Source organism: Phascolarctos cinereus, unplaced genomic scaffold, assembly GCF_003287225.1.
Source record: "Phascolarctos cinereus isolate Bilbo 61053 unplaced genomic scaffold, phaCin_HiC Scaffold_1;HRSCAF=81, whole genome shotgun sequence".
NCBI lineage: Eukaryota > Metazoa > Chordata > Mammalia > Diprotodontia > Phascolarctidae > Phascolarctos > Phascolarctos cinereus.
This window is the reverse complement of record NW_027555514.1, coordinates 170,725,238-170,748,636: the sequence shown is the minus strand read 5'-3', so window position 1 is coordinate 170,748,636 and position 23,399 is coordinate 170,725,238. Positions and strand designations below refer to the sequence as shown.

At 36.4% G+C, this 23,399-nt stretch overlaps 1 protein-coding gene across 1 annotated transcript in view; it reads right to left on the bottom strand.

Annotated features, from left to right (window-relative positions):
• ITPR2 (inositol 1,4,5-trisphosphate receptor type 2) overlaps positions 1–23,399 on the bottom strand; it is a 509,346-nt gene that overhangs the window by 368,719 nt on the left and 117,228 nt on the right. Inside the window, exons 3-7 of the mRNA XM_020965011.2 lie at positions 17,108–17,223; positions 12,338–12,424; positions 10,752–10,910; positions 2,537–2,635; positions 778–861 (exon numbers count right to left, since the gene is read on the bottom strand). Of these exons, the coding sequence (XP_020820670.1) occupies positions 778–861; positions 2,537–2,635; positions 10,752–10,910; positions 12,338–12,424; positions 17,108–17,223 (545 nt within the window). The remainder of the gene's footprint in view (positions 1–777; positions 862–2,536; positions 2,636–10,751; positions 10,911–12,337; positions 12,425–17,107; positions 17,224–23,399) is intronic.

Genomic DNA, 23,399 nt, shown 5'->3' with positions numbered 1-23,399 from the left:
AAGTTTCTGAATCTATTTGATTTGGGATTATGACAAAAATAACCATTTATCATGCCTATCCAGTGGGGACTACAATACTTTCCCTTATTCATCTCAAGAGGCTGTGGTAAGTTTTAACTGGAATGTTTGGCAATGGATTCTATACTTCAGAAGTCACATTGAAAGTTGTTGAATGAATTCAAGGAGTTGTATGAGGGGTCTGTCATCCAGAAGCAAAGAAGGAGAATCTCAGGAAAGAGTAAAATGTCTAATACATCTGAAGTACAGCCACTTCCTGTGACAGTGGAGGAAACCAGATACTCATGTTTTCTTTGCTCCCTTCAAGCACCTCCCTCTATTCTTCCTGGAGGGTGTCCAGGTCAATCAACTTTCTTCCTTGATTTCTGTGCTGGCTCTATCCAAGCCCACTGAGAGACATAAAAGCTAAACTTAATGGGCAAAAAACAGGCCATCTCTGGCACATTTGCTTCAAATGACTAGATAACATCATCACCATAATAAAATGATTATGATAAACGTTATCATTAATCCCTACATTTGTATGACACAGTAAAGATTTCAACCTTCAGGAGGCATTGCAAACACTATCCCCATTTTACAAATGAGGAGATTGAAGCTTAAAAGTATTATGTAACTGGCCCACAACTAGTAAAGATCACCTAGGCCAAAGAACAAAAATTAAGATCAGTAATAAATATATTAAATTGTTTTAATCAATGATTAGGTGTGCATATAACTAATTCAATAAGAAAACCTTCATTTTCCCAAACTACATACCCCTTTGAGTACATCTTCACGATAGCAACTGAATTTCATGAACAAAGTGATTTTCCAGCTAGTGTTGCAATTAACGGCATTAACCTATGAAAGAAAAAAAAATGTATAATCATTATAAAATATCTAATCATGTTCAATAATATAGTATGAGGCTTTATTTTAACATAATCAAGGAACAAGCACCTTTGGTCAATAGAGCATGTGTCCCAGTAAAATGATCTTCCATCATGGGTTCTCTATTTTCTATCTATGTCTCTGTTTGGTATCAACTCCATGAAACATCACGCCCTGGTGCTGGGTACCTGCTGGCATCGCTCCCTTTTCAGCTTCCTTTTGTGTATTGTCTTCCTCCATTAGATTGCAGGCTCCTTGAAGGCAAGGACTGTCTTTCTTTTTCTATTTTCCCATCCCCTAATGACTGGCTCATAGTAAGCACTTTTTAAAAATGTTTATTGAATTAAATTCCATAAAACAATTAGAAAAATTGCAATTTAGGCCCTACTTTTGCAGGCTCACCCTTCACTTTACCCTAGTTTCTGCCCAGATGTGCATTCCACAGAACAGAAACAGATTTGCTGGGAATTCAGTAATCGGTGTGACAAGCAGGATTTAAAAAAAACAAAATCAACGCTCAGGGATGCCCTATCACATTACAACAAGCAACACCACATAAGAAAGCGACACCTGGGTGCAAAGCGGGTGAGGGAGTGAAGATACAGTGGAAAGAGAATTCTCTCCACATTCCTTCTCTCTCACACTTTCATGGATATATAACGTAGTAATGTAGGCTAGTAATGTAGGAACTGCCACCAAAAGGCTACCATGCCAAGATATACCCTATCCTACCCCAGATCTAACAGGGACTTCATGCTTGCAGCCAGAGTTCATGGGATCCTAGCCGAAGTGGATGTTGGTGACATGAATTTTTTCCTTTTCTCCTTGAAACTTTAGCTATAGGAAGCAGGTAGAGGTTCCCTAACAAAAGCATTTGGTATCTCCCAATTACAAGTATTGAAGACAAGGGGTACAGGAAAGAAAGGGGTTTAGTTCCCTTGAGAAAAGTAAAGTTGTGAACACTTTTTCTTAATTAATGGGATATCTGCTACTGTTGGGAATGGAGCTTGCTGACCCTTAACCTTAACCACAGTCTCTTGACATTTCATTATTATGTCTTTAAATTCTAATTTTTTTTTGCAGTAAAGATAGTCTAATCTATATATAATGTGACTGCAGATTTCCTTTTGGGTCATGCAAAGTGAGAACAGAGATGAGAATCTTAATGGGAAATGAGACATGAGCTATATTTTTTGGAGATTTTCCCAGAGTATTGGGTGGGGACAAAATAATGAGCCAAATTTGTGATAAATTTATGAAACATTTTATGTGAATGATTTTAAACCATAGACTGAGCCTCGAGGAGCCAGGGCCAACAGAGGAAGGGCAGGTGTCCGAGTGGTTAGGAAAGTTATTTCAAATGCATCTTATCCATGTAGAATAGCTAACTGACCCCCCCCACTCTAGAATGGAAACTACATAACAAACTACCAGTATCAGGAGAAAGGAGATGCGGGATTCTTCACTACCATCTAACAGGGTTAAATATGCAATGATTTGACTTTAGTGTCTATTTTTTTTTAAAGCTTAGTTATGTATGGTACTGGCTAGTTTTTCATGAAGACAGCACCTAAAGAAATTATGTGTATGGAAAAACAAATGCTATACAAATATCCCACATTCAGTCTCTCTTCCTTGAACCTACCTCTTTACATCCTGGATTGTCTAGAAGTTCTATGTTGCTCGCATGTAGTGGCTGTCCTGCATTGACTGGCATCAATACGACTTTATCACCTACAACAATCTAGGGATCAAAAAAAAAATGGAAATTGAAGCAAGCTAGATTATAGAATCACTGGTTCTTTAGGGCTCAGTTTAGAAGCTAAAAATAACTCCAAAAATAAACTTAGTCATTAACCAGACACCAAGCTATTTTTTAGTTCGTTGTGGTTCCCACCCCCTATCCTACTTTTTGACATCTTTGAATACATGTCATATAACTATTTTCATACTGGATAACCATCTGGATTCAGATACCTAACAAAAACCTTTCAACTTCTAATTGAGGGTAGTAATCACAGCTTACATTTACAGAGCACTTATTTGATTTGATCCTTACAACAATCTTGTGAGGTAGGTTAGGTAGTGTTGCATAGGCTTAGTGCATAGAGTTAAGAAGACCTGAGTCAAGAAATGCTGTCCCTGACACTAGCTCTGTGATCCTGGGCAAGTCACAACTTCTATCAGTCTTAGTTTACTTAGCTGTAAAATGGGGATAAAAATGGTATCTAACTCAGAGGACTGGTGTAAGGATCAAATAAGATAATATTGTATACGTAAAGTGCTTTCCAAACTTCAAAGCATAATATAATGTTAGCTATTAGTGTTGCAAATATAACTATGCTCATTTTATGGATGAGAAAAACAAGGGTCAGGATCCAAGTGACATGACGTGTATACCTAGCAAATGGCCGAGACAGGATTTGAACCTAGAGTTTTCTGACCTAAGTACAATGTTCTTTCATGTTATCATTTAAAGTAAAAAAGGGAGCTCTCAGTCCCTCTATTCTAAGTCTGACATCAAATTACTACTCTGAAACTAAATGGATGTGTCAACAAATGTCACCTTAGTATAATTTTCAATAATTCTGAAACATACACATAAAGTATTTCATATTTAAATGTGCTCAAAAGATCAAAAATTAAAAGTATTCTGTAATGAATAAAATGAGTAATTTAGTAAACTAGCTCTTCCTTATGATCTAAGAAACTTCTATTAGATATTTTAATATCACTATTAAGAATGAAACAGCAACTGTACCTTTTGATTGAGTCCAAATTTTATAGAACAAATCCTTCTATTAAGGAGATTTGTTCTGTGAAGTTTGGATTCAGTCAAAGGGCTGTACTTGAGGACCTAGGGGCCCACATGTGGCCTCAAGACCACAGGTTCCCTACCCCTGTCCTAGGTCAAAGGTTCTCAAAGTGCGATCTAGGGACTAGACCTTTTCAGGGGATCCATGAAGTCAAACTGTTCTCGTAAGAATACTAAGATGCTTTCATTTCTAACATGGCAAATACCAATAGATATAACTCATATAAACAAAAGCTCTCTGAGTCAGCAACAATTTTTTTTAAAGTATAAAGTGGTTCTGAAAGCAAAAAAGTTTGAAAACTGCTCCACTATGGGAAAAAAAAAATTATTTTAGCATACAAGAGCATTCCAGAAGTTTTGATCCAGTTTTAAGCTACCAATGTGCTAAGACTTTTAGGAGACCCTTATAAGGAGAAAACATGTTTATAGCTTGGTCCTTGTGTCTTTGGGTTCACTTTTACCTAATATTCTCCCAGAAGATCTGATTAGCAGTAGAAAGTTCATTTTTAAGATACATGGAATCATGGAATATACTGGAGCTGGCTTAGTACTGACTCTTAAGAGACAATTGTTAAATTTTCAGTATAAACATTTATACCTTGGGAATCAGCAAATGCTGTAAGTCAAGGCTTGATTTACTGTTTCATTGGTTATCTAGACTTAAGACAGTGATGGAGAAAATGTTAATACCGTAGATAAAATTTTTAAATGTGTTGTGCTTTACATTTCCTCCCCGCAGAGAGCTGGTTACTAAACATATGCCACTGCCCCGTGCATGGGATTCAAACTGATTGTAGGTAAGCTGCATCGGAGGACCGAGATGACCTAGTCTTACGAAGCTAGTTGATGCTATCACTCCTGCAAGTTTTATTTTCTCATCTTCAGCAGTTACAGCATTGAGAACTAAAAATTATGTTCCCCAAGCCATGAATGACTGTTTTACTTGTTCTCTCTAATACATTTATGTTAATTAAATTATTATTAAATTTAATAAATCATTAATTTATTAATTATTAAATATTATTACATTAAATCTACATCTGTCTATTGCTTTATCTAGCTCTTCTCCTCTGGGAGTCTCGCATGAAACAGAGTAGCACCATTCCTGCAGCACCTAAGTACTTTGTCATAATACCTGCTCACTAACACACCAAAAAAGAAAAAAAGAAAACCCTGCTCTTTTCATAGGCAGCTAGGTAGCATAATCAATGGAGTATTAGGTTTGGAGCCAGGAAGACTCGTCTTCATGAGTTCAAATCTGGTCTCAGACACTTACTAGCTGTGTGACCCTGGGCAAGTCATTTCACCCTGTCTGCCTTAGTTTCCTCATCTGTAAAATCAGCTACAGAAGGAAACAGCAAACCACTACAGTATCTTTGCCAAGAAAACCCCAAATGGAGTTGCAAAGAGTCAGACATGACTGAAATGACTCAACAATAACAATTCTTTTCATATTTTAGTGAAGTCTTAATCAGCCCCATGTTAAGTAAATCCTGTCTCTCCCCCCACCAATACATCCAGATTTCATAGTTCTAATCATATCACACACACACCCTCCCTAACTCTAAAACCTTCAATAAAACCCCATGGACTTTTATTTTTCGTTGTTTTTTCTTTGTTTTGGTTTGGTTTTTTTAGGCAATTGGGGTTAAGTGACTTGCCCAGATAGTAAGTGTCAAGTGTTTGGTCTGAGGCCGGATTTGAACTCAGGTCCTCCTGACTGCTCTATCCACCGCTCCACCTAGCTGCCCCCCCCATGGACTTTTTAATGAAGTTCAAAATCCTTAGTTTGGCATTCAAGGTCTTCCACAATCTGGCTCTGACCCAATTTTCCACCCTTATCTCATACTTTCCTGATTTCCCATGCTGAAAGCAGTCTCACCCTCTTAAAAACTCAAAAATATTTTACAGACTTGCAGGTTCATATGCAATCATCTTTTTTTATTATACTGTATTATGGAAATGCTTGTTTTATTCCATAAATTAAAAGTAAAATAAATTTTTAAAAAACTCAAATAGCACCTTGATAGTACCTCTCACATATTTGCATCCTGCTATTTTTTATCCTCTACTATATTTTAAGCTCCTTAAGAACAGGAACCATATTTCATTTATCCTCTCTCCCCCAGTGTCTACTCTATAGTGCCATGAACATAATGTATATGTAATAAATGTGTTCTAAATCAATGAGTAAACATTAATCAGACAACCATGTATAACGAATCTTGGCCAGTCTTAAAATCTGTGAGATCCTACTAACTAAAGGCAATGGGATGTTCTTCTCAAGAATTTATAAATTGATTTAAGCCCTACCAAAGCAGAGTTCCACAACCTAGATCCAAATCAAGCTTTATACCCTACCATACTTCCTTGTATATAACTGGCACTTGGTAAACATTTACAGAACAAATCGTTAAGTGAACAAATGAATAAATGTTTTTGCTAATAGCTGTTGCTGCCAGCATTGCAAATAAAGATCAGTAATTTAGGAGAGTATTGTTCTATGGTTTGGGGCAGTAACTAAAATTTGCAGGACTTGTCCAGGTTTATCACCTTATCTTTTCAGCTAAGTAGCAATTGAGCCATTTTGAAACTCAAAATGAGCTATCCCAGTGGACTCAAGCTTGTTTTTTTTTTTTTGTTGCTGAGTCCCAACAATACATACCTATATTTCACTAAAATCCTACTTCAGTACATCCTTAGAGCAATTCTTTTACACTGCCAACTTGTAATTAACACACTTCCACTCGCTATAAATATGGTAGCTATCTGGGCATCTATAACATGTGCCCATCTGATTAAAGCATCATTTCAACGTTAGCTACAGTCCAGGAAACCCCTGGTTTTGCTATTCACTGTTAACTTCAAACTAAGAATAATAAAAAATTGCAAAAGATCCCAAAGTGACATATTTGATAGGTCTAAGTTTCAAACCCACATAGAAAGCAGATTATTTCAATCACTCTGTAAATCACTGATTTGTCAGAGAACTTGATATACCCTATTTGCCAACATCCCAAATAAGATGGCTCAAAAATTACTTTTCTATCTTCTTTTCTCTCAGCATTGCTGAACAATCTTCTATGAGGTATAACTGAACTGATGGATAACTTGGAGTTACGTGTTGCCAACGAAAATCATACGCTGCATTGACATAACATATCTCATCTATGCCCCTTTCTCCCCTCTGACACTGCCACCACACTGGTACAGGACCCCATTTCCCCATTCCCAGACTACTGCAATAGTCTGCTTGTTTATCTCCCCGGCACAAGCCTCTCCCCAATCCAGTCCATCCCCCACTCAGCAGCCCAAGTGATCTTCCTAAAGCATAGTTCTGACCATCTCCCTGCTCAGTCAACTCCAGTGGCGTCCTATCACTTTTAGGATCAAATAGAAAATCCTTTGTTTGGCATTCAAAATCCTTCATAACCAGGCCTCTCCCTACTTGCCCAGTCTTCTTATACTTTACATTTTCCCTGCACATACTCTGTGATCCAGTGACACTTGCCTCACTTGCTGTTCCTCAAAAAAGACACTCCATCTCCTGACTGGCCATGTTCACTGGCTGTCCCCCATGTATGGAAGGTTCTCCCCCCCTCATCTCTATCTCCTTCAAGTCCCATCTAAAATCCTACCTCCTGCAGGAAGCTCTTCCTGATCCCTCTTAATTCTCGTGCCTTTCTTCTGTTGACAATTTCCAATTTATCCCATATAGAGCTTGTCTGTACCTCGCTGTTCACATGCTATCTCTTTGGTAGATTACAAGGTCCTTGTGAGCAGGGATTGCCTATCTTTGTTCAGAAGAGCTCAATGCAGTAACCAGCACATAGCAGGCACTGAATAAATGTCTATCGACTAACGGGCTTTTACATGTAAGTTGTGATAACTGAAAGTAGACTCATCTTCAGGCTCATGGTCAGTTCATAAATCTGTCCTTCCTTTGTAAGCACAAATCCAATGAGGTATTGCATATCTTCAGGAATCACCTACAAAAGCTCATTGGTGATTGTTACAAGGACTTTGGGCTATCAAAATTCATTGAACTTATAATTTCCCAGAATTTCATAATTCAACAAACATTTAAGCATTTAATATACTATGTGGCAGGCACTGTGCTAAGTGCTACGGATACAAATACAAAAGTAAGAGAGTTCCTGTCCTCCAGGGGCTTATATTCTACAAGGGGACATGTTCATATGTCAATTCAGGTTATATATTAAAAAATACATGAGTGGGAATAAGCATTAACAACTGGAGGCTTCTTGAATGAGGCAGCACTTGAACGGATCCTTGAAGGAATCTGAGGATCCTGAAATGAGGGCAAGCATTCTAGGCACGGGAGACAACTTGTGAAGGTTAATCAAGGTTACACACAGAGCAAATATCACAGGTGGGATCTGAACCCACATTCTCTTAAAACAAAACCTACGTTGTTTAGACTGTGCTACAACACAGAGGCTTTCTCCTAACAGTTCAGGATTTCCATTCAATGAGAATCAAAGGACCATCAAAGCTCACTATTTGCAACCCACCATCAAGGAAATAAAATGTGTGTCTTTGAGGATCAGTTCCATGCAAAAAATGATACAACAACAAAAATAAATTATTCTAGATGAGTATTTGTCAAAATTAAGTATGTCAAGTACTATAATTTTTCATGTGGCTCCCTCAATAGCTTTTACAATAACTGTAGTTAAAGAAAGGTTTTCTAACATGTTGAAAATTGAAAAATAATGGTTTTCTGACCTATGAGGCTGCTTTTTCATGGGGATACTGCCATCCTATAAATCTCCATGACACATTCAACCTGTGCTATTGTTTTAACAATTATTGTTAACAACCCCAAGAGTTTCTGCTAAGTTTGTAAGAATGATTATCATCAACCTGAATACTACTTGAAATAATTATCAACTTGAATGCCACTTGAAATAATGACTGAAAAAGTAACCCATACTGACACCATTTACAAGTATTTTGACCCTTACATTCCCCTATTCTCATTTATTCTTTTTTTCATGACATTAGCACAAATTGAGCAGTTATTGAACTACATTATGAAATACCATTTATTAAAAAAATCTTCAACCAAATTATAAAATGTTTCTATTTCAAAAGAATGGAAAACACACCTAGAGAGAAATAAACATAACAAATGAGATTAGTAATATGACATATATAATGACTAGGATGTGCTTTATATTTTCACAGCAACCTTAATCACACATAATTATACATACAAAAGCTAACACACTTTGTGACTAGCAAAAAAAAAAAAGTGAGATTATTTTTTAGCCATAAGCAGTGTGGAAAGTTGTCACAGCCATGCCTTTCAGAGTACATCTATATGAATATCACTTCTTTGCTATATATAATTACCGCATCTTACATATTAAGAAAATCCATATGTTTAATTTTGGTCTTTGCTTATTGTTTCCAGTAAAAGTACATATATTTATTTCAAATAGTTCATTACATTCAACTCTCTAATAACTTTCTAGGTGTTTGGGAGCAATAAGAAACAAAAAATAAAATAAAATAAAATAAAAAATCCCAAATCTCCATTTTAGCCAAAGATTTTAAACTATTCTCAATCTTCAGAGCTTTAGTTCTTTATGTATTGTTGACCTGCAGATAGAAGTCTTATTCAGCAATTAAATGGACAAAAGAAATTAGCTAAGGACATAGATTGCCCACAACCTAGATAATCAGTCCCTGAATATTTGAGAGTTGATTGTAATCAACAACACAGTACCATGCTCAAAACACACATAAAATACCTACTGGATGAAAAAATAAATAAATAAAGGGGGCTTTAAGATTTTTTTTAAGAACTCAAGAAAATAAAATTTAAAGTGCATTACATTCCTGCATGCCATGCTTCACTCAACCTTACCTATAGAGGTTAACATCAGATAATGGGTTAACCAAATTAAACCATCAAGCTTGTGTCCTGTGGGATTGAATTAGTACTTCAAAATTCACTGAAAGTACAGTTCAACTAGAAAAAAATGTAAATTACCAAAACCTTTACATAATATATAAAAGTATTCATCAAAGAATGAAACAAATTCCAAAAGCAATGATATCCCCTCTATTTCATTGATTCTAAGGCATATATGCTTAGCTTGCAACCTATCCTGAAAGTTTTCTATTCATCACCAAAACCACTATTTTTAAATCACTCTTTAAGAAAGTGATGAAGTATCACAACTGTACTATTAAATTACACATGTTATTTATTCACAGTCACCTAACCTGAAAAGTTTTTTTAAAACTTCATAGTGATTTATTTTCAAACAATATACATAAAACAAATGTACTAAACATCTATTTTAGACGTATTTGCAAGCTATGAGCATATACCCATCTATGTTTTCTCATACATCATATCTTTTTTTTAAATAATATTTTTCTCCACTTACATGTGAAAATAATTTTTAACATTCAGGGTTTTTTTAAGTTTCAAGTTCCAAATTCTAGTCTCCCTCCCTCCCCTCCTCCCATTCTGAGATGGCAAGCAATCCAATATAGGTTATACAAGTCTTATGTCATGTCTTAAGAAACCTATTCTTCTCAAACTCCAGGACATATGCTCATTTAGAATAATAAATTGATAATTCTCTGGAATCTCCTTGTTCATTCAGGAAGAGAGGAAGTAAACATTTTTCTAAGCCTAACTTCTCACTCACAAGGTCACAGTTTGACCTTGTTCTCTCTAAAATCTATAAAGAAATCTATAAAGATTTAGAAATCTAAACGTTTTTTCTGAGCATCAACCTTAGTAGGTGTTAAATGTAGCTAACCATATACTCCCTCACCAAACCTAGCTGGAAGTTGGATTGAGGGCTAATCTGATTTTTTTTTTGTTACGCTTTACTCATATTTATTATAAACAAGTCATTTTAAGGCATGTAAAAATAATAAGTTGAAGCCCCCAACTTAAGTATTCCTAGCATTACACTTTTCCACTCTATTGATTATAAAGAACTGTAATTCTCTTTGCAAACAAATCTTTTTTCCTTTTTAGGTTACATTTACATACATTGTCACCTTCACTCCTCAGTTTCCAAAAGGGATGAATATAAAACCAAGACCCTTCATTTCCTGCAGCATCCAAGGACACCCGCATGGCATTCTTCTCCAGTAAGGCAGGCAAACGCTTGTTGACGGTTAGGTATTTGTTGCTTTTTATGTGCAGTAGCTGTTAGGAAAACAAATAATCTCAGTTTTTTGCATATCCATTTTTTTCTTTTCTTTTTTTTTTTTAGTGAAGCAATTGGGGTTAAGTGACTTGCCCAGGGTCACACAACTAGTAAGTGTCAAGTGTTTGGTCTGATGCCAAATTTGGACTCAAGTCTTGACTTCAGGGCCAGTGCTTTATCCACTGAACCACCTAGCTACCCCCATTTGATAATGTTTTGTACTTGGGTCATATAGATATCCCGAGGTAAGTGTGGAAGGAAGGAACCTTTTCACACCCACACTTGACTTAATTCAAAAAACATTTTTAAACAGCTACTGTGCTGTTGTCCTTTGCTAAGACACTGTACATATATTCTTTTGACCTCTATTGATCAATTTTTTTCTCAATTACACCTCTCTCAAAAGTACCCCACAAACTAAAGTGAGAACAGGATTTTTTTAAAAAAGGAAAACTTCAGAAATATTTTTACCCACTCAAAGTAGCAAAATTAAATAAAGCCCATGAAATTGGAATTAAATTCTTTCACCCCTCTTCAAACCCTGCATATAAAAGAAGTTTAAAAAGAAGATACCTAAATAATGATATTGTCCTTTTTTTTTATCATAAACCAAAGAATACATTAAAAATTCTGCATAAAATGTGCAAAAATAACATAGTTGGGCTCAGTCACATATATAGGTCAACTAATAAATAAAATAGGCCTGCTATTCAAATTAGGAGAAGAGTGTCATCTAACATTTGAAAATTGTCATCTCTCTAACACTATATAAGAAGGTGGAATGGATTTAATCTTCAAGCTAAAAATGAGGAAGGGTTTCTATTTTCACATATTTTGCATAAGATAGAGGCTGGGCTTTTTTTCAACTTTTCAATCAAAGTTTTGTTTCATTACATACCCAAAATTACATAATAGCTTGGTGCATCTATTTGTACCTACACAACATTATTTGACGCAGGCACACCTTCAAACAGATAAAGTTATGATACATACTATGTTAACTAAAAACATCAAAACACTGCCACAACAATTCATACGTGAGGACATCAATTTAAATTCTTCAAAATGTTCATGTTCTATTATAGTTTATATTTAGGACAGCTAGGTGGGACAGGAGATAGAGCGCTAGTCTGGAAGACACTGACCTCAGACACTTACTAGCTGTGTGACTTTAGGTAAGTCACTTAACCCTGTTTGCCTGGTTTCCTCTTGTGTAAAATGAGCTGGAGAAGGAAATGCCTAACCACTCCAGTATCTCTGCCAAGAAAACCCCAAAAGGGGTCACAAAGAGTTGGATGTGACTGAAAACCTACTGAACAACAGCAAAGATTTATATTTAAGGAAAACTTAGCCCTTCCCTCCCCAAATTACCATGAAAACTTTAACCTTTTTTTTAGGAAGAAAAATCAGTAAAATAGAGACTTACTTGTATCACATTACTATATTTAACAATTTCTCCCAACAGCTTCCTATTCTCCGACTCATTCTGTTTTTGTTCCAGCTCTGCAGCATGCTGCAAAATAATTATCAGTTCATCAATAAGAAAACACAGTATCAAGGCTACCGTACCTGACAAGAAAGCTCTTTGACGTGAAAATTGGCAACATGAAATGATATTTGTGGCTCCTGTGATCCTCTAAGTCCCCTGGGGTTTGGAATCCTTTCAAGAAAGTTTTGGCCACCTTCAACCCTACTTGTGAATTCAAGGGTAACCTGAAGCTTCCCTACATTCAGTTTCCTCATCTGAAAATGGTGGGGGTGGGGGTAATAACAGTATGTATGTCTCAAGATTATTGTGAAGCTCAAATGAAATAGTATTTGTAAGATGCTTTACAAATCTTAAAACATTATACGGATGCTATTATTCTTATTACTACTACTACTACTACTATGACTACTACTATTATTACTACTACTACTTCCACTACTACTATCGCTACTACTACTACTGCTACTACCTACTACTACTACTACTACTACTACTACACGTCTTAAAGGCTGAAATGTTGATTTGTGGGGTAAAACTTACTTCCCTCTTATCAGAGGGCCTTACCTTGAGGGCCCAAACCTACTTCCTCCCATAGGAAGCCCATTTCCTAAGATCCAAAGCCCAGAAATCCGTCTGAGTCCCTGGTGTCTCTTATTCTTGTCTTATCAGATTTCTAGAAAAGTACATGGTTGGTAGGGAAAGGAGGAGAGAGACCATCTAGCTTTTTGACACGAATCTCCAAAGTGAACTCTGGATCTGGAGCTCTCACCATCAAGCTTTGATTGTAGCATCTGCCAACATCCAAGGTGTAAATAAATGCTCACAATTTCTGTCTCTGTATCCTCAACAAGTCACTTAATCTCTCTGAGATAGTTTTGTCAATTATAAAATGAGAGAGCATGGACTGGATGATCTCTAAAAGTCCTAATAAGTGTTTTTAGGGAGTTGAACTCCAAGATCCCTTGTGGATCTTATACATCCTTGAGACAGTGAGTAGTCTGCCAAGTTTTTTTGAGATGGCAATGGGTGAGGTCTAAGTGAGACCTGGGCCTCAATTTTTTCAACTATAAAATAAGAGGGTTGGGATGGATGAGCTCTAAGATTCCTGGTAAGATATAAATCTACAATTTCCATAATCCTATCTCACCAGGTAAGTATCCAAAGGACAGCCATGAATGTTAACGAAATCGTCTCAGGTGAGAGTCTAATGCTTGCTTTATACCTTAACTCTAGTAAAGGTTCAGGTCTATACTGTGCTGATAAATGTTTAACAATCAGCTTTCCAAAAATGCAGGACATGCAACTTTAATCTACATTATTGACACTTTCTCCATCACTTTCTTAAGTCTAGGCAATACAACAAAACAATAAATCAAACTTTGATGTATAGCATTTTTCAGTTTCCAGGGTATAAATGCTCACATTGAAAATTAGTGGCTTTCTCAAGGCCATATAAGCTGGCTCCAGCACACCACTAATTCAAGGATATCTAATGAAAGGAACTTTATAAAGAGTCCATATGGCAGCTCAGGCAAAGTTAAGGGTTAATTTGACACTACAAGACTTACTTCATCTATTAGCTTAGGGCTTTGACTGAAATGAATCTATGGTGGTTGAGCAGTTTTAGGAAAGAAATTTTTTTTAATGTAATTCTTCTAAACACCTATTTCTGTAGGACCTACAACCAAGGCCTCCAACATTCCCTATAGATCTAAAGAATTTTGGGGAACCCAGGTAACTGGGGGAGGGATCTAAGCATGAGCCAGGATTTATCGACCTCATATAAGAAAGTGGTCAAATAACTGAGAACTTAGAAAAATGTCTGCTGTTCTGTGGGGCTAAGATGTACCTGTTGGCATAGAAGTCTCAGGTTTGGAAAAGTTTTACAATATTTTGCAAACAAAAGATTTTGAAAGACTTAAGAACTCTGATCAATGCAATGATCAACTATGATTCCAGAGTACTCATAATGAAACATGCTACATACTTCCTTACAGAGAGGTGATAGACTCAGAAGATAGATTGAAACATATCTTTTTTAGAGATAGCCAATGTTGAAATTTGTTTTGCTTGACTTTGTTTTCTTTCTTTATTTTTTCAGTGGGGGAAGAGGGAAGGACAGAAGACAGATTTGGGTTCATTGAAAAAAAATTGGAAAAAAAAGTATCTACTCCAGGTCCCATAATGATCCTAATTCCTGACATTTACATACATGTTATTTCATTTGAGCCTCACAACCAACTCAGAAGTAGATGATTAATCAATAAGCAAACATTTTTAAAATGCCCATTGTGTGCTAGGCACTGTGTTAGGGATAAAAAGACAAAAGCAAAAACAGTACCTGCTTTCAACAAGCTTATAATCTAGTCAGGAAAGATGACATGCACATAAATAGGTATGTACAAACTATATAAAAATAGAAACAATATTATTTAGGGGGTGAGGGGAATGAGGCTAGTAGCCTGAGAGATCAAGAAAAATCTCAGATAGATGGCGTGCTAAAGCTTAGACTTGAAGGAAAGTGGGAATTCTGAGAGGCAGAAGTAAGGGGAAATGGGGAAATAGGATTAAGTGACTTGCCCAGGGTCACACAGCTAGCAAGTGTTTGAGGTTAGATTTGAACTCAGGAAATTGAGTCTTCCTGACTCCAGGCCTGGCACTCTATTCACTGAACCACCTAGCTGCCCTGGAGGAGCCTGAGGAGTAGTCAACAAGGTAGTAGAACCAAGAGACAGTACAGTCAAAATTCTAGAGAGAAGAGAGTAACCAAGAAAAGGTAATCAACAGTGTCAAAGATTGCAGAGGTCAGAAGGAGGAGGATTGAGAAAAGGCCATTAGATTTGACAATTAAGAGATCACTAATTGGAGAGGATTCTGGGAAGATGGCAGAGAAAACTTTTGACTCTCTAAATATCCTCCACAAAAAAGACAGAATATCACCTCGAAGGGAACTGTAGAGTAGTGGCAACAAATGAAAAATCAGGGCAAAGCAGTTGTAAATCTTTCCAGGTTTTTCTGAAATCGGCCTGCTCATCATGACTTATAGCACAATAGTATTCCATTACATTCATATACCATAACTTGTTCAGCCATTCCCCAAATAATGGGCATTCCCTCAATTTCCAATTCCTTGCCACCACAAAAAGAGCTGTTATAAATATTTTTGTACATGTGGGTCCTTTTCCCTTTTGTATGATCTCTTTGGGATATAGACCTAGTAATGGTATTGCTGGATCAAAGGGTATGCACAGTTTTATAGCCCTTTGGTTCCACCAACAATACATTAATGTTCCAATTTTCCCACATCTTCTCCAACATTTATCATTTTCCTTTTCTGTCATATTAGCCAATCTTATAGGTGTGAGGTGGTATCTCAAAGTTGTTTTAATATGCATTTCTCTAATCAATAGAGATATAGAGCATTTTTTCATATGACTATAGAGAGCTTTAATTTCTTCATCTGAAAACTTCCTGTTCATATCCTTTGACCATTTATCAACTGAGGAAAATTTTTCTTGTATAAATAAAATCTATGCAGCCAAAAATAGAAGGAATGCAAAAAACTGGGGACAACTTTCATAGACAATCTCTCAGACAGGATGTGATTGGGTTGGAATATTGCTGCGTAGTAGGAAATGATGAGGTAGCTGATTTCAAAAAAGACTTGGACTTACGAAGGAAGATGCTATCCGAATTCAGAGAAACAAATGACAAGTCAAAATAAGCATAGGACAGTCACATATATGCGTATGAGTGCGTGTGTGTGTGTGTGTGTGTCCATGCTTAATTGTAGCCTTCTTTAGGGTGGTTTAGGGGAGGGGAGGATAAAGTAAAAAGTGCATAGTAGAAAATAAAAGAAAACATATGAGGAAGAAAAGAAAAGCTGGGCAGTTTTTAAAAGTGTGTATTTATTATATAGATTTTCTTAAAATGGGGATTTATTATTTTATATTGAATCTTCTCATGTTCTGCTGTGTGCATAACATTTTTTTCTCTTCTCACTTTCTATTCAAGCTTAAAATATATTTTAAAATTGTCAAAAAAAAAAAAGATCACTAACAACTGTGGAGAAAGCAATTACCATTGAATATTGAGGTTGGAAGCCAAACTATTAAGAGTTAAGAAAGCAAGAAGAAAGGAAATAGAGTACCTATTGCAGCTAGAAAAGCTGGGTAAGCCTGTAGGCTGGTTCTTGAACTGATACCCTCAGACATGAAGAACCACCTATAACAAGTAAAGGAAACAGCTAGCAGGTCATAGTTAGAATAGAGTATGGGAAGGGAAGTAATTTGAAGTAAAACTGGAAAGGTAGATTGGAAACAGATTGTGAAGGGCTTTAAATGCCCGGCTAAGGATCCTTTATTTTTCCCAGAGGCTATATGGACACACTCCAGCTAAGGTTAGATTACTCATCCTTACTCCAGACTCCAAATGTTCCTCCACCTAGTATCACTGAGAATCTCTTCAGTGGGTTTTTGGTGGAGTTTTCTTCTCAAAATTCTCTGCTGCTCTTACATGCCAGGAAATGTTAAGTGGGCACACCCTATGACTTTAAAATCTCATCCAGTTTCAATTTTTTTTTCGTTATTTCAGACATTTATGACCTGATTAAAAGTTTAGAGTTATAGAAACCAATAGAAAAGATTTCTATTCTTAAACTAATTCTAACCTGAGGACTCACAAATAATAACCTATAATGAGCCTTACCTGTAATTTCTTAAGCAATGCTGCTTCTGTGTGGTTTCCTTGTTTGGCCTGCTTGGCTTTCCAGTATTGTTTTTGTGCAGAATATCGGTTCATAGGGCATACTTTAAAAAGGCAATCTGTAATAAAATTTTTAAAATAAGAAGAATGGTCAATGTCAAATAATTTTCTCAAATTCCTACAATAGCCAAAAGTTTTTATGCTATACTGTTATAATTTTTTAAAATACAATACATCCATAGCACTCAGCTTAGAGATCACCTTGCCCAACTTCCTCATTACTCAATATTATTTTAAAAGAAAATGAACCTGAGAGACCAAGCCAACACAGCAGCATAGAAGGACGGAGCACAGCTCTGCTCCTGCCACATCTGCTCCAACAATGACCTATGAAGAATGCCAGAGCGAAAAAAGGATAAATGCTCGATAATTGAAAAAAAATTTTAGAAAAGAAACCCAATTAGTCGTTGGGAGATAAGCATTTTTTAATCATTACATGGCTACCTAATTTCAAAACTGGCTGGTTTCCTATAAGTGACTTCTTTGGCCTTGCTCTGTTCACTTTCAACTACCCATTCCTTGGGGCCATCTTCCACAGCCAAGATGAAGTTGCATCACAAAGGTGATCAAGGTTGTCCCTTGCCATTACATACCCATCCATGTTCCATAATAAGTCACAGAAAAAAACATTCTGAGGGAATTGAGTGGTAATGCAGCATATGAGAAAGCGCCTTGGACTAGGAGTCAGGAGATGTGGATTCCATTGCTAGGTTTAAGTTCCTCATCTATAAAATGAAGGAATTAGGATGAGATGCCCAGCATTCCTCACTGTCCTGATATTCAAAGAGTAGTCACTAACAATTCAAAGTCAACCTGGCAGGATGTTTCCAGTGGAGTGCTCCAGATATCTGTGCTTGTCCTGTCCCATTCTTATCACTCTCAAAAAAAAAAAAAGGTAGAGATGATAATTATCAAATTTGGAAAATAATATAAAGATGGCAGAAATAACCAACATACTGGATAACAGATCTAACATTCGATGATATTCTTCTTCCTTTTTTTTTTTCAGGCAATTGGGGTTAAGTGACTTGCCCAGGGCAAGATTTGAATTCAGATCCTCCTGACTTCAGGGTCTGTACTCTATCCACTGTGCCACCTAGCTGCCCCATTCAATGATATTCTTGACAAAATCACACAATCATAGATTTAGAGGTGGAGGAGAACTTAGAGGATATTAAATCCACACCTCTTGATTTATAGATGAGGAAACTGAGGACCAGAGAAGTTAAGTGACTTTGCCCAGGGTCACACACCTAGTAAATATTTGCAACAGGATTAAAACTCACATCTTCCTGACTCCAAGTCCAGTGTTCTATCCATTATGCTATATTTCCCCTCAAATATAATACTCATTTGTGTTAATAACTAAACACAGGAATAAACTGACCTTTCCTACAGTTTTGAAGATATATTTAAAACTAAAAGTTCGCGTTTCTGTCGCGACAAAATACTGGAAGCATTCCTAATAAAATCAGGGATAAAACAAGGATGCCCATTATCATTATTATGTAATACAACACTAGAAAAAGTAGCTATAGCAAAAAGGAAAAAAAAATTTTAAAAGAGAGAATAGTCATTGGTGACAAATATAGCTCTATTTGTAGAGCTTATGACAATTTACATACAAAATGCTAAATAATCAGCAAAAAATTAATCAAGATAATAAATAACTTCAGCAAAGTAATAGGACACAAACTATAATATCCAAGATAAAAGTCACTAGGATATGCACATGCTGTGAATATCCTGGTGATTATATATACAGAAGCTGCCTTCACCAAGTAAACCACTAGTTTGGAATAACACCTGCATACATAAATATATTTACATGAATATGCACATGTATATATGTATAAGTATATGTGTATGTGTGTGTATGTGTGTGTATGTATACAGTGTGTATGTGTGTGTATGTGCACTGGTAGACACCTGTGATTTCCTCAATGTAAGAAGCTGTCATTGAGAAAATTCCCTTTACCAAGGAAGAACAACAATTATTCTGCAATTTAAGGCCTTAGAGAGTTAACTGGGGCATTTAAGTGACTTGCCTGGGGTAACAAAGGCAGTATGTGTCAGAGGCAGGCTTCAATCCAGGTCTTCCAGACTCTTAGGCCAACCTTATATCCACTACACCAACCTGTTTCTATTTCTTTATATCAGAAATATAATTGGGAAATATTTAACAAAATAAATAAAAATACAACAGAACAAAGATAATGTTAATGTGTGGTTTTCCATTTCAAAATGCTGCCACTGGCAATCCTTAGGTATGGTTTAGTGGTCCCCTTTCTATAGGGGCTTGACACTACAGCTTTAAATCATTAACCCCCTCAGCCCGGGGGCTTGACACTACAGCTTTAAATCATTAACCCCCTCAGCCCGGAAAAAGAAAAAAAACAAACTAGTAAGCATAGCAATAATAGATAGCTAAAATAATAATGGCTGACATTATGTAGCTCTTCAAAGTTTACATACACACAAGCACAGTCTCATTTCTCATTTGAGCCTCACAAAATCACTCAGAGGTAGGTGACAAAGGTCCTGGTATTATTATCTTCATTTTATGGAACACTATGACTGGGAGAAGTTAGCTGACTTGTCCTTCCTCCCAGAAGATGGCTTTAAATGAGATTCAATTTAAGTAAATAATATATTACAGCCCCTATTATTCAATTTCCCAAATAAGGAAGGTGACTGAGTAGCCTCATCTGATAGGCTCCTCAAGATACCAATAATTGTCACCCTAAAGCTCTGTAAAACTCTATGTATACCCCTTTGTTCCAATGACTTCCTAATCATCTGGCAATTGCCTATTAGCTGATGCCAATTAGACTTTTTATCTTCTAGCCTAGCCTCTTGATTTATTGACTCCAGTCAAAAGGACCAAGGTGAGAGCAATTACCCTCTGGGAGGATCTTCAGTAGTCTAGGTTGAAGAATTCCTGAACACTCTCAATGCAGCCTATGGTATGCATTTTACTGCCACATCACATTTTTGACTCATATTGAAATTGTGGTTAATTAAAAGCCATCAGTTCTTAACATGGGGTGTATAAACATTAAAAATATATATTGTGGTTACTGTATTTCAATATAATTGGTATTCTTTGTAATCATATATATTTTATGCATTTCTAAAAAGTATTCAGAAAGGATCTATAGATTTCATCAAACTGCCAAAGGGGTTCATGATATAAAAAAAGGTAAAGATCATTTTCACATTAACTTTTGTTTAGCCACACTTTCCCCAAAAAGTACTTATTGATTCTAGCTCAGTATTCTATCTTATCAATGTCTTTTTTCATTTAATCATCCAAAGTATTAATCCAGCCACATTAGACTAATATCACTGGCCAAGTTGACATTCCTATCTCCTATATCTCTTCGAATCATTTATAAATATTTTGAACAGTAAAAAAATACTGTTTCACAGAAAACTCCACTGGAGACTTCCCTCCAAGCTGACTTTGATCTATTAAAGATAATTTTTGGATCCAATTACTCAAACAACTGTAATATCATGGAATTCCATTTCCCACCAGTTACACTGCTTTTGAATTTTTTTGGACTTCTCTGTTATGTCTTCTTCCTACAGGGAATTCATCATCGGGAAATCTTATTGTCCTGACTGAATCAGCTTTGGTAGTAACATCTCACCAGTACACATTGCCCCTCTCATTGGATCCTCTAGAGGCAGAACCATGAGCTCCAAAGCTTCCTTTAAGGAGGGGGCCCAATATAATCACCTCTCCCCATTTTCCACCAGCATTACTGGTTTTGAACTTCTTTCAACTTCTCCATCATGCCCCATACACCATATACTTTCTTCCTCCTCTCACTACCTTTTTCAGCTTCCTTTTATTTGTTGTCTTCCCCCTTAGGTTATAAGCTCCTACAGGGCAGGTAGGTACTAGCTTTCTTTTTATTTGTATTTGCATCTCCATCACTTAGCATAGTGCCTTACATATAGTGCTTAATAAATGTTTATAGAGTGATTGACTAGTTCACATCTATCTTGTCTACAGGGATAGCATGAGAGTATTTATCAACTGCTTTGGCATAATTCAAGTGTTCCATATCTACAGCATTTCCTTAGTCTAGTAGTCCTATGGGTGGGGGAGGGGGTTGGGAATGAAGTTCATCTGACAAGAGCCAATATAAAGATTATTTTTCTTAGAAGAAGGGATAAGACATGGTAGATCTCTGCGGTAAGGATCCAGTGATACAGGGAACTACAACATCAGGAAACTCCCTCTACTAATCTAGGTCAGCACCGTCTCTGCAATTTGGAGTCAGAGAATTGCCTAGAGCACTGGGAGATTAAATGATTTGCCCAAGATCGCGAAGCCAGTATGTGTCAGAAGCAGTTCTTGAAACCAGGTCTACCTGGTTGCAAAGCTAGCTTTCTCTCCATTACAAAATGCTACCTTCTCAGAAGAAAAGAGGAGCAAAATAATAACAAATAACAATTTAAATAATGCTTTAATGTGCAAAGAATGTTGCATATGGTATAATATCTCTTTTGATCCTCACAATAACCCCAAGAAGCACTACAGGATTATTATCCTCATTTTACATATGAGGAAACTGAGGCTCACTGAGTTAAGGAACTTGCTAGTAAGAGTCAGAGGCAAGAGGGAAACTCCAGTCTTCCTCATTCTAAGTCCAACACTCTTTTCATTACCCAACTAAGCATTTCATTTCATTCACCAGAGCAATCCATCTCTCCTATGATCTTTCTCTTAACCTCAACATATATTGACTAGTTTTTCAATGTTGCTGTCCTTAATATTCATCCTACACTCATCTTCTTCTGAGCTTTAGTACTTCTGACACTTCCTACAGTATTCACTACTTTTTGGTCTTCACCCTTTAAGTACTTGCCTATGCTTCATCTTTTATACATGTCTTTGTAAAAAACAAGAAATCTAGTTGGGCAATGATTTCCCTGTATCAGTCTCTTTCAGCAGCTCCTCACTGAAATCATTTCTACTTGTGTCTTTAAATTTTAATTCATGAGAGCTTCCCATCCCTTATAGGAGGACCTTCCCTGCAAATTCTTAGGCCAATGGATCTTACCTGCCTCTGAATCTTCAGAATTCTAGTCTCCTAGAGATTAGGGTGCATTAAGACTATGCCTACATTTCTTCTCTTTCTCTATCACAAATTCTCCCATTGTTTCTCCTTGTTGGTTAGAATTCAATCCAGAGAAGTTTTCTTCATTTCCTTGCCTCCATTTGAAGGGATTAACTTATTGTTAAAATCAAATATAAATTTATTAGTTCCTCCATATTTAGCAGAGAGTTCTAGCAAATGTATATAGAGTTTTCAGTGCTACATTATTGTGATTTTATGCCATATGTAAAATCTTCTTTCCCAAAATGCTCATCTAATTCCCCCTGCCTTTTTTTTTAATCAGTAGATGATCTGTGGTATTCCCCCACAATAACATCACTTCTGTTCCTCCCCCAACTAATACTCACCCGAATACTTTCCACTATATTTCTCCCCTTTAATTTACAGAATCAAGACCCTAGCCTATCTTATTTTATTGTGCTTCTAGAGATACTGACATCACTGCAAAGGCCTGTGGGTATAAGTATTACTAACCTAAAGAAACTATGGGTGAGATGTGCTTCCACTAGAAAGAATTCTGTCTTCAGGCAGGACAACAGAAAGTGCCTGCTCAGTACTTTGTAGTTCTGTTCTTAGATTGTTTCAATAACAATTTGGTCACTGTGCCCTGTTGGCTACACATACTTTCATCAATCTCCTAATTTTTCACTTTTCTCTCTCATCATTGTCTTACCCTCCATTCACCTTTCAACTCTGTACCACCTTTAACTTAGTATTTATCTTCTTTGTGCAGATCTACAACTACAACGGCCATTCTCTACCTGGGAGGAGAATATGGCTGTGACATCTTTGTTTGTCTGTTGTCCAATTATTTGGATACATGCCTTAGCTAAACCACAAAGATGAAGAGGGCTGAATTAATTCCTCTGTGGGTTCCATGATTCGCTCACAGGAGTATATCTTTTTTTTTTAGGATCATAGGTTTTATTAATTTATTTTTAGTTTTCAACATTCACTTTCATAAGCTTTTGAGTTTTAAATTTTCTCCCCTTCCCTCCCCAAGACTGTGTGCAATCTGATATAGGCTGTACATATACATTCCTATTAAACATATTTTCACATTAGTTATGTTGTAAAGAAGAATTAGAACCAATAGGAAG